Raw genomic sequence first — 16,857 nt, 5'->3', positions numbered from 1 at the left:
TCCCTCCTTTACCCCCCCCCTTTTCTCCTCCATCAGCCGCCCTGCCGAAGGCGCGAACGGGCAGCGCGCATGCGCGCGGGGCCCCGCCGGCGGCGCCGAGCCCTCCCGCTGCCTCCGTGCGGTGCGCGGAGGGGGGGGGTGGTTGAGGGTGGGTACGTGATGACGCGCTGCGTGTCGCCAGGCGCGCGACCCACGCACGGCCCGCCGGGCTCGTGCCTCCTCACGGGGCTGCGCCGAGCGGCGGCGGCGGCGGCGGGCGGCGGGCGGGGCGAGGGCTCCCCCCCCCCTCCTCCTCCTCCCTTCATCCTCCTCCTCCTCCTCCTCCTCCTCTCTCCCTCCGTCCCCTCCCCGCCTCCCGCTGCCGGACAATAGGGCCCCGGCCCCGCTCCCATGCGCGGCGGCGGCCGGCGGGGCTGACCGAGCCTCCCAGGCCCAGCGACGGGCCTCGCGCCCCCCCCCCCCCCTCCCTATTTCCCCCCCCTCCCCTCCCTCCCCTCTCCCTCTGTCCCCTTCTCCCGGGGCCCGGCGCCGCTGGAGGAGGAGGAGGAGGAGGAGGGGGGGCGCTGAGGAGGCCCCCGGGGTTGGGGGCTGAGCCCCGGCGGGGCAGGTGCTGTGGTGGGGAGGAGGAGGGAGGTGGGGGGGCCGGGGCCGGCGCCCGGAGGCTTCTTCGATGGAAGTATGCTGCCAGCTGCCCGTGCTGCCCCTCGACAGGCCGGTGCCGCAGCACGTCCTCAGCCGCAGAGGGGCCATCAGCTTCAGCTCCAGCTCCGCGCTCTTCGGCTGCCCCAACCCCCGGCAGCTCTCGCAGGTAGGAGAGAGCCCTCCTGGGGGGGTAAGGGGAGGTTGATAGGGGCGTTGCGGTCCCCACAGGGGTGTTCTCGGGGAAATGAGGCGCTGCTGCCTCTGTAAGGCGAGCACGGGGCTCCTCCGCGGTCCCTCCGTCGTTTCAGAGCCTGTGCCGCTCTCCAGCTTTTCATCTCCGGGCTGCCTGTGGCCTTGCCCAGAGCTGCAGTGGTTTACCTGAAATACCGAGCGGGCACTGCGGTGTTTTATCCGGGATGCGAAGCCGTGCCGCCCGCCGACTCCTAGGACTTGCCTAGGAAGAGACAAAGATCCTCGGCTTCTTCATTCCCATGGTATTGTTCCCTGCCCGCATTACATCAGTCGCAAGATGAACTCCGGGGTACTTTGTTGCATCTGATCTCGCTGGAGATGTTGCAGGAGCGGTCATTACGGCTGTCAGAACAAAAGGGAGGTTTTTTTCCTGAGGACGCGGTCCTGAATTTCTCAATGTGGGCTCGTATGGTTTCCTAGCAAGCGCCAATAAAATGGTATTCTGGTGGAAGTCTCTGGAGAAAATTTGGGATTGCAGAGGATAGCGTGTGCTTTGGTGGCAAGTCAGCTGCTTTTGGCTTCCAAGGATTTCCTGAAAGGTCTGTTTCAGGACTCTGGCTTGCATTGTCCTTACGGAAGATGCCATCTTTGCTCTTCACACATGTGATGGCCAGTTCTTGTTGTTCACCTTTTTGGCTGTCTTATTGACTTGTTCAGCCTTTCGTGCCTCGCTCTGCTTCATACATGCATAAGGAGAACACAGAGAGCGCCCAGCCTCTTGGCTTTGTCCGTCCTCAGGCAGCAGTGAAGCTCTGTGTGGGTATGAGCATTAGGTGTGTGCATCTTTGGGAAGGAAAAACCATTAAGATACTGCGTTAATGACCAGGAATTTGAATGCTTAGTGAGGTGTTATTAGTAAGGAAACGAAAATGAACGTATGTTGACAGTCCCACCCCCAAGTGTGAATATAATACTTGATGAAAACTTTGTTTTTATGACAAATTAATTTTCCACATAGCAGCTGGGTCAGGATGTTTTCCATTTGTACCATTTGATTCGAGTTTTACGTGGTGATGGTGAATTTTCTGTATGTACAAGTCTTCTTGAAAACCAACCCAGTTTAGCACATTATCTTGTGGAAATGAGGGAAGAGTCTCTCTTGTTTGAAGAAGAGTTGATGGTCTCCTGGAGAAAGGAACAGACAAAGCAGTCAAGGTGATACATTGCCTGTATTCCTCTTCTGTGTGGTCTCCAGCACAGGTGATGCACGATGTAGACACAAGTTTATAAAATGAAATGTGATACTGGCATTTCAGTATTTTTTTTTTTTTTCAACCTTGAAGCTTCTCCATCTATTCTTCATTTCCTGACCAAAATGCTGTAGGCATTTTAGAGCGAGTCACAGAGAGATGTGATTGAATAACATGTAAAAAAATGGAAACTACAGGTATGCTTAGGACCTATGGGACCAAGTAGCATTTCCTTTGAGTAAGCCAGAGGAATATGTTTATGACTAAGTAAGAGAACTAGGATATTTAAGTGAGGAAGTCCTTTAAAATACTGTCTGGCTGATTAGAGTACAGCTATATTTTGTTATCTTTAGATTACCTTTTTTTTTTTTTTCCTCCCCTTAGGAGCCTCTTAGAGCTAATAGGATATGAACGTCTACCAAACCTACGGTTATCGTAGGCTGGTGCAAATGATGGGCTAAGAAGCATCACTGGTGAGGTTAATGGTTGTGTAACTTCTGAACTTCACTTCACCTCTGAAGTTTCCTGGAAGACTCCTAGTATTCCACTCCGTTTCTTTTCAAAGAGGTCTGGATCCTTACCAGTCTGTCACCTTCAGCTTTCTGTTTGAGCTAGGTTGGAGCAATAGGAGTAGAGCTGGAGATGTGTACTAGCATACTCAAGAAGCCAGTGTGTACAACCAGCATTTCACGTTTAATGCCCTTTTGGAGGGTTTTCTTTAAAAATGTGAGGTCTTGAAAACTGAATTCCCACTTAAAAAGTGAAATTACTTAGGCATAAGACATTGTAGGCTCAGCCTTTCAGCAAGGAGGAATGGGAAACAATGGTAAGAACACGCATGTAGCATTTAATTGTGACAACGCTAAGCCTGCAAGTATTTTTCTTTTAATTAAGCGTGATTTCAGTGTAATGTTTTTTTTAAAATTTCGCTCAGTGGGTTCAAAACGGGCCGTGCGATGCTTTGTTGCAGCATGAACAAAGCGCTGCTGGAAATGACCTCAAGAGTTGTGGTCTGCTCTTGTCAGCCCCAGGAAGGATGAATTGTGCTGGCGATATTATTAGCAGATGTTTGTCTAATCTGTTTGCCTAATCTGTTTTTTAAGATAGAGTCTTATGAGATGCGGTGAGCTGACATAACTCATTATTGCTGAAGGTTAAAGTCCTGATGTTGGGCACGTATGATTATTACTTCCTTTATACCATCTCTGATGCTTGTCAGGTGCTCCCTGATTCAGCCGGTGCTAAAAGAGCAGAAAACCCACACAGCTGGGAACACGGGGTAGCTACCTGCCAGCTCCTCGCATGAAGCAGTTGGGGCAATCTTCACTAAGCCTGATTTAAAGGGAAGGATGGTCCCATTAGGCTTTTGAAACCAAATCCATAAAAGCCTCAAATAATAGAAATTACACAACCTCTTTAGACAACTTAACTGTTGTTAACAGTGCTTAACTGTTCCTGTCAGTCAAGACTTCTTTCATAACACTGAATTTAGATCTTCCTTGTGGCAATTTAAACCTGTTCCTATCCCCAGCAAACGCAGAAAAAACCTTATGCATTTTCTCTTCGCAGTTTTCTTTTATGAATGAATTATGTCCTTACAGTCTTCTTCAAGTTCAAAGTATCGATAATGAAAATAGTAAAAGTGACACCTATTAGCCGGAGGTTATTTGTGATATTGTTCGAGTCCAGCCAAATGAAGAGCTGCTATTGCATGGGTTTTACATCTTTCTTGAGATAATTTTCTTTGAACGTGAAATAACTTTAAATGCTGGTGTTATAAGCTGCTTTTAAGGGCACCCGAATTGGTGGCTCTTGAGCTGGTTAGGGCATTTCACACTGGTGAGTTTGACTTGAGGTTCACTGCGAGGTCAGGTGGATGTTAAATAGTACCTTGGATCCTGCCTTTAGGTTGTCCACTCCAACTGTTACAAAATGATGCTTCTTAAATTAAGGCTGAGCTTTCAGAGGATAATTTTGGATTCTTTGCCTTGTCTGGTTTTTAACTCGTGTTGTTAATATTCGTTAAAAAGTTTCTAAAACTGTGTCTGTCCTTACTTAGTGTGCATCTTTTTAGTCTCTCTTTTTCTTTAATGAATAAGGGTTTATAATGAAAACCACTTTAGAAACATAGCTGTGAGCGCTTCTAGATTACATGTCCTGCGCTGCAATCCACTAAAAAAGAAAAAAACAACAAACCCTTGAATTGAGAGGTCAGCACATGTCTCTGCAATTGCTTTTTATGCCATATAAACATATCATACACGAGTAAGAGAGAACTTCGGCCTAGCCTGTCACTTTTGACTCCTTTCTTTCATTCTGCCTCGTGTTCCACTCTTGTTTCAGTGTCTCCAAAAATTGCATCGCTGACGCATGGTAGTAGAGTCTGAATGGAAGTAAAGATCTAGTTCTGGCCTTAAGTGCTTGAACTTGATGATGGAAAAGAAAGAGATCTAAGGATGAGTTTCCACGAAGAGGGAATGGGGCAAGTTGGGGTCATTCAGCCTGGAGAAGGTTCTGGGCAGACCCTACAGCAGCCTTCCAGTACCTGAAGGGGCCTACAGGAAAGCTGGGGAAGGACTCTGCATCAGGGGGTGAAGTGATAAAACAAGGGGGGATGGCTTTATAAACTGAAAGACTGGAGGTTTAGATGAGATATTAGGAAGAAGTTCTTCATTCAGGGGGTGGTGAGGCACTGGCACAGGCTGCCCAGAAGCTGTGGATGCCCCATCCCTGGAGGTGCTCAAGGCCAGGCCTGATGGGGTCTTGGGCAACCCAGTCTGGTGGGTGGCATCCCTGCCCATGGCAGGGGGTTGGAACTGGGTGGTCTTAGGGTCCCTTCCAACCCAAACCACTCTGAAGTAATAAAAGTCTCGATCTGAATGTCAGAAGTGTAGGCACCAAGTCTCCCCGCAGTACAAGGTACTCCTGTGTACCAGGCAGCAGTGCCATGTACTCTCTCTGAAACACGTACTCTATCCCAACATGTTTTGCTCAGAAGACAGAGCTGAGTGGTGTGTTCTTACGGCCTGAGCACGGGCACTGGTCGCTAATCCCGCAGTGGCACCTTCTTGCTGGGAGAAGTGTCGGCGTGACCTATTTTTCCCTTGGAGCTGCTCATTTCTGCATTTTCCTCTTGGTTGTGTCAACTTCTTTATTTCGAGCAGGTTATTTCTCAGCCCTGGCTGATTCATAGCGTAGTTCCACAAACGGCCGTGCCTGCTAGTAATGAGGAAGCAGTATGCCAGACCAGGAGTAACGAGCAGTGGGGAGACAGAAGGAATGCCTTATGTTGGGCCCGCTACTGAATGGGGAACTTACCCTGAGCTCCTTTCTTTACCCACTCTCTGCTTTCTGTGACTTTTCTTCTATACCACTCCTCTCCGTCGGTAGCCCTCCGTTGCGTGCCCTTTCATTAGCTTTCTCCTGCCGTTCCCTATATCTCTGCTGCATGAATAATTAACAAGTTAAAATAATGAAATAATTTTCCTGATGCGATTCCTAGCCTCTGGAATTAATTCTGCATGTTGCTGCTCCGCTTGCCATTCCCTTCATCTTGCGTTTATTGTGTCTGGTTGCTGAGATTGCATCTATTCATATGAGAGGCAGAGACTGACTCTGACTCTGCTCGGCGTGGACAAGTTCTGATTGGGGTTTTTATGCACAACAGTAATTTTCTGGGGCTGTTCCTTTTTAAAATGCTCTCAGAGTTTTATGACCAATTAACGTTTTCATACATCGGAGCATAAAGCGGCATCGGTACCTTCATTCTGCAAAAGGTCACAGCAGCTTATTTCATGGCCTGTAATTGCCTGTGGAAGATCTAAGCAGAATAATAGTTTAAAGTCCTCATTAATTAGTTTGTCTTAAATCACCACAAGTCAATTCTTTATTACTTCTTTGTCCAGATTGTGTAACAGTATATTCTGTGTTTTGTGGGAGCCTCAGCTTTCTGATGCTATCTTTAAGAAGTTGCTTTGAAAAGAGAGATTGTAACCGTGTGCCCCTGAAGTTTTGAATATTGAACCATAAAATAGTTCTGCAAGGATTCTGCTTTGGTTCGTGGGTAATCGAGGTAAATGATGAGCTAATGATGTAGTAATGCAATGCTAATACAGCCTGTTGGAATTAGGAGTGCTCTGTATGTATGGGATGTCCTTTGCAGCAGCTTTTCTTTAAAAACCTGCATTTGCCAAGTAAATCTTTTTCAGGTTCCTTAAGAAAAGACCCAAGATGGGTTAACTTTGACTCGGTGTGGGAATAAAGCTCTCATAAAAGTCACGTAATTTTCACATGTTTCTGTTGTGTTACAGCTTTGCTGCGCGGAAAATGATGTTGGGGCTGTCTGCAATCAATCCTTGGTATTTCTTCAGTTCTTCTATTTTCGGCAAAGCCCGCAGGGGGGTGGAGGGCAGCCCTGGTAGTAGTTAGAATGTGGTTCTTGAGAGCATTTCCCCGTCATGCTGGTGACCGCTGGCTTTTTGCTTTCTTGCATTTTGCTCATCGCTCCGTGTCTACAAGTTTCCACTTGTTTTCTGCAAAGCTGTAAGTTTCCGAGTGCGCTCGGTCACTTTCTAGCACGGTGGATCTGATTAATTTAAGCAGCAGGACTGTTTCTACGTCCTGTTAGGTTATGGCTCCCGTTTAAGAAACACCTGGGTGAGACTGAGCATGTTGTATTGGCTTTCTTAAAAATTCACTGGGGCTGTGTGCAAACAGTAAGTCATTTGGCTGCTCGGATTGCTTTCACACTTCTGGGGAAAAAATTCTGAAGTTATTTAGCTGTCCTTAAGTGTGTAAGCCTTTGTGAACACACCGATGCTTTCCACGTGTGAATTTATACAGTTGGATGCCCAGGATGTAAAATTCACGTGTCTTGTGATGTGATCTAAGGAATGTAGTGTGCTCTCTAATTTAGAATGGTCCTTCCTTGTAAATATGAGATTTAGGATGGACACACTAAAAAACTTGAAGGGTTTAATCTTAATTTCAGAAGTCATGCTAAATAGCACTTGTAGTGCAAATAGTCCTTTGTCTGTGCACAAAGCTAAATATAACACTCAATTTTACAAGAATTTTCTCTGCAGGGTAAGCAGGTGTGTGAGCAAATACAAACGCGTGTGCCTTGTCTGTGCGCACACATGCATGTAGGGCCTCACACACCGATGGCTGGGACCAGGAATTGAGCCTTGGCCTCACAAATTCCTGTTAAATAAGATGCACAAAACCCCTCGTAGTAGAGCTTGGAAGAGTTTGCGTTTCGTTCGATGTGAAGTTTTCCTTGGTTCGTTCTCCTTGTGCCATTAGCAGCTAACGGTGGTGTAAGTAAGCAGCCGGTGTAATCCAGCAAGGCAGCCTGCCAAAGGCAAAGCATTTTATAATAAAAATGCAGTTCTAGACAACTGGATTTAAGGGCTAGTTGGGGAACTGTTTGTGCGTGTGTTTACATCCTAGGTGTGCTGTAAGAAATTTGTAGCCAAATGTTTTGTTTTCTTTCTGGTCTAGAACAACTTTTGTGGCTGTTCCCTCACCTCCCTTGCCCTCCTCCCCTCCATACCCTGACAAGTTTTGTTTCTGTTGCAGCAGTCTGACTCCTGTTTTCCTCCCACTTTCCCCCACTTTGTACACCTGTGATAGGGCAATCTGATTTATTATCTTCCTGACCACACTCCCACAATAATTATAATTGGATTCCCGGAGTCTGCTTTTCATCACGAGGTGGAGGGCAAATTCTTCTCTCTGCTTCTAGCTGGAAGTGTGAAGGAGCCAAAATTCGCAGCAGGCCTGCCTGAACATCAAAAAGCTGTATGCTGGGATGAGAGTAATGAGGATAGCTTTGTGTCAGCAGAAGACTTTACAGTTTCTCCTGCTCCTTGCTGCCAGATGAGAGATGTGGAGAGGAGGAGGCTGTTCCCTCTGAGGAATCTTTCTTCCCCCTCCTCGCCCCTGTAGCAGACACAGCTGGAGGCTACTCTGACTGGTAAAATGGGATATTTATTACACATGCAAGACAACCCCTTGCCCATCAGTTCTGTCCCAAGGGCACAAAAACCCCAGGAGAAGATCCAGGAGCTTGTTGTGAGGCTATGAGGAGAGAGATTTTGCTGGGAAGCTTGGGGCTCGGGTAGGTGGCTCAGCCTTCAGCGTGGCTGTGTGCAGTCGCCTTCTGATGTGGTTCTCTGTAGTTGTCTTAGAAACTGAGATGCTGCGTTGGGATGGATGCTGGCAAGCAAGTGACTTCCTGAGGGACTTGTTTATACATCTAGATCAAAAAAAAAAAAAAAAAAAGAAAAAGAAGCGAGCACTCTTACAAATAGTAGTATTTTAATAGTATGGTCCAGTAGAGGAGTTTCTGTATGGGGGGACCGGAGCAGCTGTGGCAGGAGTGACACTGGTCTGGGCTATTTCTTGCTTAGTGGCTGATGAAGTCCGTATATTGGTGTTGCAGCTGAAGATGCACTGAGGAAGTTTCATATTTAGTCAGACGTGAATTAGCACTTCCGTTTAAAGAAAAAAAAAATCGGTATACTGAAGTTCTTGTGCATCGGCAGTCTCTTGAAACATGCACTGGGGGACCTGCCAGTAGTGCCCTGCCTTAGCTTCTCTCTTGGAGCACTGAGAGCACGTAATCGCTTCTGAAAAAGTCTGGAGCGCTTAAATTTCTTTGTTAACTGCAGACTTTTAGGCTGTAGATTCCAGCAACTGAATGAATCGAGCTCTTTTTCTTGTATTGTGGAAAAATCCCATCCGTAAATTGTTTTGCGGCTGCAAACACGGTGTGAAACTGCTCGGCACAAAATGTCAACGCGTGGAAGTACACGTGGGGAGTTGTCTTTGATGTTCTTGCTCATTAGGGCAGATCAGGAGAATGGCTTTGTGGGGTTTTGTTCTGTCATTTCTTTTGTTGTGAAGTCTGAGCTACATTTTTTAGCATGGTGATGGTAGGAATTCCTGCGCTTTTCATTTGATTTCAAATGTATTTAAGCAGCTATTCCTAGCTTGTTTTCATTTGGGCAAAGTAAACTGACTACATCTCAGTCCAGATAAAGCATTGAATATTTAGCCTGCAAAGCTGGCAGAGGAAACAGTATAATTTTAGCTATTGTCTGAATTAAAAAAGAAAAAAAAAAGGAGTGAACTTGAGCTTTTTACTTTGAGAATTGCATAATGTCCCAAATACTTGCAAAAAAAAAAAAAAAAAAGTGTTCCCCCCAATTTTGTTGTCCTCCTTTCAAGGAGGATCCTGTGATTCTCCTGAATATGGTCATCCTGCTTAAATCTTTGCCACATCCTGCTTACATCTCTGTCACAAAATCATGACAAATTAGCAAACCATGAGTAAAGACTGGAAAATACAGATGGCAAATTGTAGGTACTAAATTCCTTACGCTCTGCTGGCAGGGAATGTGTTGGGCTTGTACTCGACGATCCACGGTGAGTTCTTCTAAAGAGAAGAAAGGCTCCATCTCCCTAGGGGTGTTGAGCGGTTGAAGCTCTGGTTACCTTGGTGCTTTTCTTGTTCACGTAATATTGTGGCATTATTTTTGCCAGTGCCCTCCAGCTCGAGGCATGAAGGAATGTTTTATGTCTTAATAAGAGGCCCTTGATTAAAGCCCTTCCCCTACTGCCTTTTGATACAATAGAATTGAAGTGAAATAATCTGTGCACTACAATGCTAATCCATTTTCATGAGCTTTTTAGGAAGGATGATCTGAGAGGATTAGACAAGAAGTTATTATTCATGATTGGTTGAATAAGTAGGAAAGACTATTAGGACTAATGAAGTTTAAGACTTTTTTTTTTCCTTTCTCCTGGATACTGCTCTATTTATAACAGAGCGTAGGAAAAAGGCCATATTAAAAAAATCAATTTGTTGAAACCAGTTTGGGAGAGGGGAGGTCACGTTGCTCTCTTATACCGAATGTGGCAGAGGGTCTGACTGGGGGCAAGGAGGCTGATGGATCAGCTAAAGAATACATCTTATGCACATTTTATAATGAAACGCGGGAAGTTTTACAGAAGATTTTTTTTCATCTGACACTCGTCAAAATAAGATTGTAGAAGTTGAGCACGGTATTTTTACATTTAGTATGTCATAAAACATGAGGGTGGTTTCTGTAATTCTGCCGTTCGACACTCTCTCTGATGATGGCTGGAGCCATAGGTTTTGGTACTTCGAACAGAATTTCTCCTTTTTCAGCGGACAGCTTTCTTTAATGTCTGCAGCCATCGTAGCACTGGCTGCACGGTGTCGCTTCTAGCTGCGTATCTTCACTCTTCTGCTGACAGTTGCACTCCTGACCGTGCGGAGAGCTGCTTTGCGCAGCTGAAGCAGCAGCGAGCCCTTTCCTTTTTGCCGTGCTCATTTTCTGCTGATGTAGCTCTGCTCGCCTTTCTGCAGGGCGTCAGGAGTGCTGGTGCAAGGCATGGGAGCCGCAGCTCCCGGAGGCAGCACTGCCTTGAGTTGGGCTCGTCTCCACGGCCGCTGCGGGAATGCCCAGCACAGCTGACAACTCTGTGATTGTTTCAGTTTCTCCCCAAATGAGAGCCGGCTGAATAATGAATGCCCTTGTTATTCAAATCACCTAATGCACCGTTCACGATTTTTGAAAAAGCAGCGGGCACCCCGTGGCTCTTACACATTAATATTTGCCTGACTCCAAAATGTGTAATTTCGCCTTTATTAGGTGGGTCTGTGCTCCTGTGTCGTTCAGATATTGGGTAGATTTGGCTTGGTAATCAGAATGTTTTCAGAGGTGGGCTATTGTTAACCTTTGAACAAATGCTCGACAGATTACATGATGTCTAAAGAATGCATATTTTTTCCTCCCTTCTTTTAACAGTATAACATCCAGTTGAGAAATCTGGCTTAATAGACTTGGCAAAATATAAAGTTTGGGGGGCATTCTGTGTATGAACACTACATTTAGAGGTAATGCACAAATAACGTGCAAACGAAAGGATATTTTCTGGTGGAACCGAAAGCTTCTTCCCTCTCTGCACCTTTTACTGAGAAGTAGCTGTGGTTGTTACAGCTCATAAATGAAATGTGTCAGAACATGAGGATCGTTCCTTTCTTTTCTTTGGAGAAGTGCTCAGAATACTTAAAAGCTTGTGAGTGTGTCTGAATATGTAAAATGTGCTAACTAAATGGTGGTGTGGGGGGTGCTGCATAGATTAAGAGAAGAGGGAAAAACAGCGTTCAGTCTACCATTTGCTGAGATGTTGTCTTGCATCTGACAAGTCGCAGGACAAAATTATATCGTAAACGTATCAATTTCTGAAGGTTTCTATTGCTTCCATTTGTTTTTTATCTAAGAAGTTTAAATGTAGTAGATTTCTAGTCTTTTATCACTTACAGCAACGTGTTAGAAGCACTTGGTTGGAATGAACAATAGGTAAAGACGAATTAGTCTTATGCCATTGTAAGGTAGTGCTTCAGGATGATGTCAGATGACAGCTGGGATTATTCTTTTTAGTCTTTTTTTTTTTTTTTCTCCCCCTCCATCTTCCTGGCTGTTTTCTTTCTCCTTCAAACCTTGCCGAGGTTGCCCCGAGGCTTGTTGTAGGCCAAGGGCAGTCGCACCATAATAGCTGTTCCCCATGTTCCTGAGGTGCCAAGTCCAACGAATTTGGACTGACTGCGTCCCTGTGTGCACAGTTGCTCAGCCGCCCGTTCCCGCTGCATTCAGCAGCGCACATCGTGCTGATCGTGGAGATTGGCAGCAGTATTTTGAGTCCCACCCTGAAGTGCCTCCGGTTCTGTGAGTTATAGGAGGCACCACATAAGGGTCTTACCTGAAGTTTCTAAGTAGATCCCTGCTCATTATGAATTCCACTGATTTCCTTGCTTGAGGGGCAAAGAAGGAAGCGGTTCTGGGCAGGAGGAGGAAGCTGTGGGCTTCTGGGACTCCACGGACACCTGCGGCTGTGTGTGTTATCACGGAGTGGTGAGTACTTCCATCCTTGCTCCTTGTGAGGAGATGCTCTGTGCTGTGCCACCCCTCTGCAGGGGGGACCAAACTAATGTGCTGCAGAGAGTGGGGCAGCGTGGGCACGATACAGGGAGGCCCCCAGTGAGGACAGGAAGAAAAAGCAGTGGTTAGAGTTATGGTTTCCACCTGAGATGTTTTAGGCCTGACTTGGGGCCTCTGCTTTGGATTTGAACTACTTCATGTCCATCTGGTCAGAAGTGCCATCTCCCAGCTCTTATTTTCTGTGCTGTAATTTCAGGCCTCGCGTACGGCTGCTTCCTAGCTGCTTTCCAGCCCTGGATCCCTCCTAGCTCCAGCAGATCCAGGGCTGCGTGCCTGCAGCTGGGGTTTTGGGGCTTACTGCTGGGCTCAGCAGCCCCATCTCTGGGTCTCAGGCTGGCTTCAGGTGGGCTTGGGCACAGTGCAGCGTGTAAGAGCTTCTGCTCTTGAAGCAGCTGAAGCCATGGAAGAAGAAGGAAGGCATAGTGAAAGAGATGCCCTGGGTTTGGAAAGCCTGATACTACTGAGCATTCAGGTGGAGAGTATGGTTACAGTTTCTAGTTTCTGTAGCTCTTCTGAAACTGTACCCATCCCTTGAGGTGTGAGCACCCTGTACATCCAAGTAGACCAGTGGAGAGTGTAGGCCTCAGTAGCTTATGGAAGCCATGAGAGGCAACGTGCACAAACTAAAGCACGGGAGGTTCTGGCTGAATATGAGGGGGCACTTTTGTACTGTGAGGGTGACAGAGCACTGAACAGGTTGCCCAGAGAGGCTGTGGAGTCTCCTTCTCTGGAGATATTCAAAACCCACCTGAATATCATCCTGTGCAATGTGCTCTGGGTGATCCTGCTCGGCAGGGGGGTTGGACTGGGTCATCTTCAGAGTTCCCTACCAGCCTCAGCCATTCTGTGATTCTGTGAAAAGAATTAACATCCTATCATCACAGTGTTTTTCTTAATGCATTCTTTCATAAATTAAATCCAGGGCATTCTGCAGATCTTTACTGTTTTATCAGTCTGTGGTCATACGCTTTCTAGTTCAGAAAAAAAGCAACGTATTAGGAAAAATCCATTAATGTATTCACAGTGTAATGCCTTCGTTCAACAAAGATGGGAGATGTGCAGTTCTGAAGGCAGATGAAAATTTTGTGCAGTTAAAATGGGTGTTTATTAATGATGATTTTCTTTAGTTTTGCAGCATGCAAAATGCAAATATGTAGATTTTACTCTAAATACTCTGTTTCAGGTTGGGTTCTGAACTAGATGTGTGCATGCTTGTAAGTTAATCTTACTTGCCTGAAATGTGCAAAAAAAAAAAGAGCTTTCTGGACCTCTGTCAGTACTGTTAGGAGGAGCAATGTTACGACAAGGCCAGGAATCAAATACTGTTAAACCTCTGCTCGAGGGGTGAGGAATTGTATGAGGACTACAAGTGAGGTAGTTCCTGCCCTAGCAGCTGAGACCTCTTGTGTCCTGTGCGTCTCCTCCACCATCTTTGTGCCCTTCTCAGGTACACAGAAGCATGTCCCTTCACTTAGCTTTTTTTGGCATGTTTTCCTTTCTCATATATTCCCTTTCCAGGCCTGATAAGCTGTTATAGGATATGGCAGTTCTGGTCCTGTACTTTTGAGGGGAGGAGGGACTTATGCTTAGGGGAAAAGACCTGGTCAGACATCCATCCTTCACACCACTGGTGTAAGGTATTTGCTCCTCAGCACTGGGGCTGTACGGGGCAGAAAAGGGGGGAGAATAAAGACATTTATTGAGGTCTGATGATACAAGTTGGGGCCCAAGACTGAAAATACAAAATTATCGGAGCTGGTACTATAAGTATTAGTGCTTAGATTTTCTTGGTGGTGTTTCCACCAAAAGTCAGTCAGAAGCGTCAGTCTTGTAGTAATATACTGATTTTTTCACTAAATAAAATTAATATGCTTATGTTTATTTGTGGAAAAAATACACTGTGAGATACAGACTTTTTTTATAATAATTTATTTATGCTATACTTACTTCTCCAACACCTATTTAAGTCTCCAACAGCAGCTATGGAATATTTTGATTACTAGACATGTTTTTCATGTGGCAGAAAGCAACGTGATGACATCTACCTCTGTCTTGGACAAAAAATATTCTTTTAAAACCCACCAACCAGAGGTTTTATGGACATGAAAATGCTGTTGATCTGCTAAAGGAGTTACATTTATCTTTAATGAATGTTCACCTGTGTGAGTACTCTCCAAGTATGAAGTATTAGATGATTCAGTTTTTTGGGTTTAATCGGTGTTGTGCTAAGGGGAGGCTGAGGGACTGCCAAGCTGCTTGCTTTGACATTTCTCAAGCAGTGTTTGAATGAAGCTAGCCGGTGAACAGAGCTGTGGGGCTGTGCCTAGTAGCTCTGAGTTACAATCCCAGAGCACAAACTCTGATAATCAGCTCACAAAATGGTATAGATGGAAGTTTGCATCTTCTATTGTCTCGTCTAAGAAGAATGCTTATTTTTTCTCTCCCTCACAACTTTAATAACTGGCAAAAACAATATAATTGGCAAATAACAAGCAAATATGTAGTGTTTAGGATTGTGATCTGTGCTTTTTTTTTTTTTTTACCTTACAGCAGCCTTCCAGTACCTAAAGGAGCATACGTCAAAGCTGGGGAGGGATTCTGTCAGGGATTGTAGTGACGGGACAAGGGGGAAAGGCTTTAAACTGAAAGAGGAGAGATTTAGATTAGATCTAAGGAAGAAATTATTCATTCAGGGTGGTGAGGCACTGGCACAGGTTGCCCAGAGAAGCTGTGGATGCCCCATCCCTGGAGGTGTTCAGGGCCAGGCTGGATGGGGCTTTGAGCAACCTGGTCTGGTGGGAGGTGTCCATGCCCATGGCAGGGGGGTTGGAACTGGGTGATCTTTGAGGTCCCTTCCAACCCAAACCATTCTGTGAGTCTGTGTTAAGTAGAAAGGAGAAAAAAGCTTGACTTTCTAAAACCAGTAGGAAAGAGAAAAAATGCATAGCAGTGCCTGTAATTAAATAATGGTGTGCATGTGGGTTTTAAACATTTTTTTTACCAAATATTTGAGATAGGAATTCCTATGCAGCAGTGTTTAAAAAATGTGCAGGCTTTGGTCTTGTCCTTTTATTCCTTGTGAGCATACAAAGGGCAGCCCAGGTGCAACCTTCTGCTGGTTGCTGTAGGCAGTGGTAAATGGACAAACTGGATCGTTCTTCTTCATGCACACGCTTCAACAAGAACTGCATGCATTTAAAAATGTGGATGGACTAAGTTCAGAATTAAAAATTTAAGTTGACTGCTTTAAATTGTCCCGCAATCATAGATCAAATTATAGCAGAAGTATGCCTCCTTGAAAGATGATTAAGGAGTTTTGAGTATGCTAAGAGCAGCTCTTGAGGCCATGGGGCACAAATTAATTCTAATTAGCCCATGGTGGAATGTGTCATTGAGGTTTTTAAAACTTTCTGGTCTATAAGGTAGATATCCCAGCGTGTTTCTCAAGATGTCTCACCACGTTAAAATCCACACACCACCACCTGGAGGGTTCTACTTTAAATTACCAGTCAGCTTTGTGATGTGTATCTCCAAAGCCAGCTGACAACTCAAAGCGCTTGAACATCTGCAGGGACCACATTACATAAACGTGTTGGCACCGATGTCAGCTCTTCCTACGCATTCAAATGAAGCTGGTATGGCTCTGCTCTATCTTCTTAATCAGCTTTGTCCAGCCATCTAGGTGATTTGTCTTTGGAAATGATGTCAGTTACTTAAGAATTTGTGGTACCTCGCTGATTGGCAAGGAAATTGCAGTTGGAAGAAGCTGAGCAGGAAGAGTGGAAGCCAAAGAATTTGGTGCCTAAGCCCCCTTCTGGAAGATGGGACCCACAGAAAGTCGTCAGCATCGTGTCTCTGTCTGCAAACCAGTTTCAGGGTATGCAGATTAGGTGCAAAAATAGTGTGTTGTTTTTCTCTCCAGTGAACTTCTAGGCTGGATGTTTGCCTTTTTTTTTCTTCTTTAAAGCAAAAATGAAATATGTTACGGGTAATACTAGCTACCTCAGTGTTGCCTGGAATATAGGCACAGCTCTGCACTGAAAGCTTACACAGCAACCTTCTAGAAGCTTTAGCTGTACTGACAAATGTAACTCGCTCCAATTGCAATCAAATGCTTCTTTCTGTCTCAGTTTCCAAGTTCACGTGAGCTGGTTAAGTTTTCCTTAAAAGTGAAATGTTATATAAGTATGCTGCATTTATTACAATTTGCTGATAGTATTGATTTAGATCATTTGATTAAAAATGCTTTGTGCGTCACTGCAAATAAAAATTATTTTTGTATCCTGTTGCTTTCATTCAGGTACAATAGGTGAAGCGTCATAGTTACAGCTCTTGGAATACGTATTTTTCTTTTTTATTCTTAGGCTTTTATTCATATTAGCGGAGGGCATTAAAGCTAAGGAGAACACTATTTTTATTCAGCCCCCCTGTTTTCAGCATTCATTTAAAGATTGCATGTTTTCAATTACTCCTGAGGTTTAAGGTCAAATTCTTAGTATTTCTGTAACAATTAACTTCAGTTAATGTTTTTCTGTTGATGGGAAAAGGGGAGGGGAAACTTATTTTAGTGTCTTAAAATCACAAAGATTAAAAGATGTTTCTTCATGAAAACAAAGGATAATTGTTTTCATTTTTTTTATGCTTTACAAAACAAGTTTTTTTATCTTAGCTATTACCTTATAACCAAGTACATTATTCTGATAGCATTTTGGCAGGGGTTCATGTTGTTCCTGAAAGCA

At 45.0% G+C, this 16,857-nt stretch overlaps 1 protein-coding gene across 3 annotated transcripts in view; it reads left to right on the top strand.

The window, feature by feature from the left end:
* The first annotated feature begins 296 nt into the window (after window positions 1–296).
* PDE7A (phosphodiesterase 7A) overlaps window positions 297–16,857 on the top strand; it is a 78,080-nt gene continuing 61,519 nt past the window's right edge. Inside the window, exon 1 of one of the 3 annotated variants that reach the window (XM_084509332.1) lies at window positions 297–808. In XM_084509332.1, coding sequence (XP_084365458.1) covers window positions 671–808 — 138 coding nt within the window. In that variant the 5' untranslated portion in view covers window positions 297–670. The remainder of the gene's footprint in view (window positions 809–16,857) is intronic. The other 2 variants (XM_084509330.1, XM_084509331.1) reach the window with 2 other exon arrangements.

Source organism: Aythya ferina (assembly GCF_964211825.1).
Source record: "Aythya ferina genome assembly, chromosome: 2".
Classification (NCBI taxonomy): Eukaryota; Metazoa; Chordata; class Aves; order Anseriformes; family Anatidae; genus Aythya; species Aythya ferina.
This window is presented reverse-complemented; position numbering and strand designations above follow the sequence as displayed.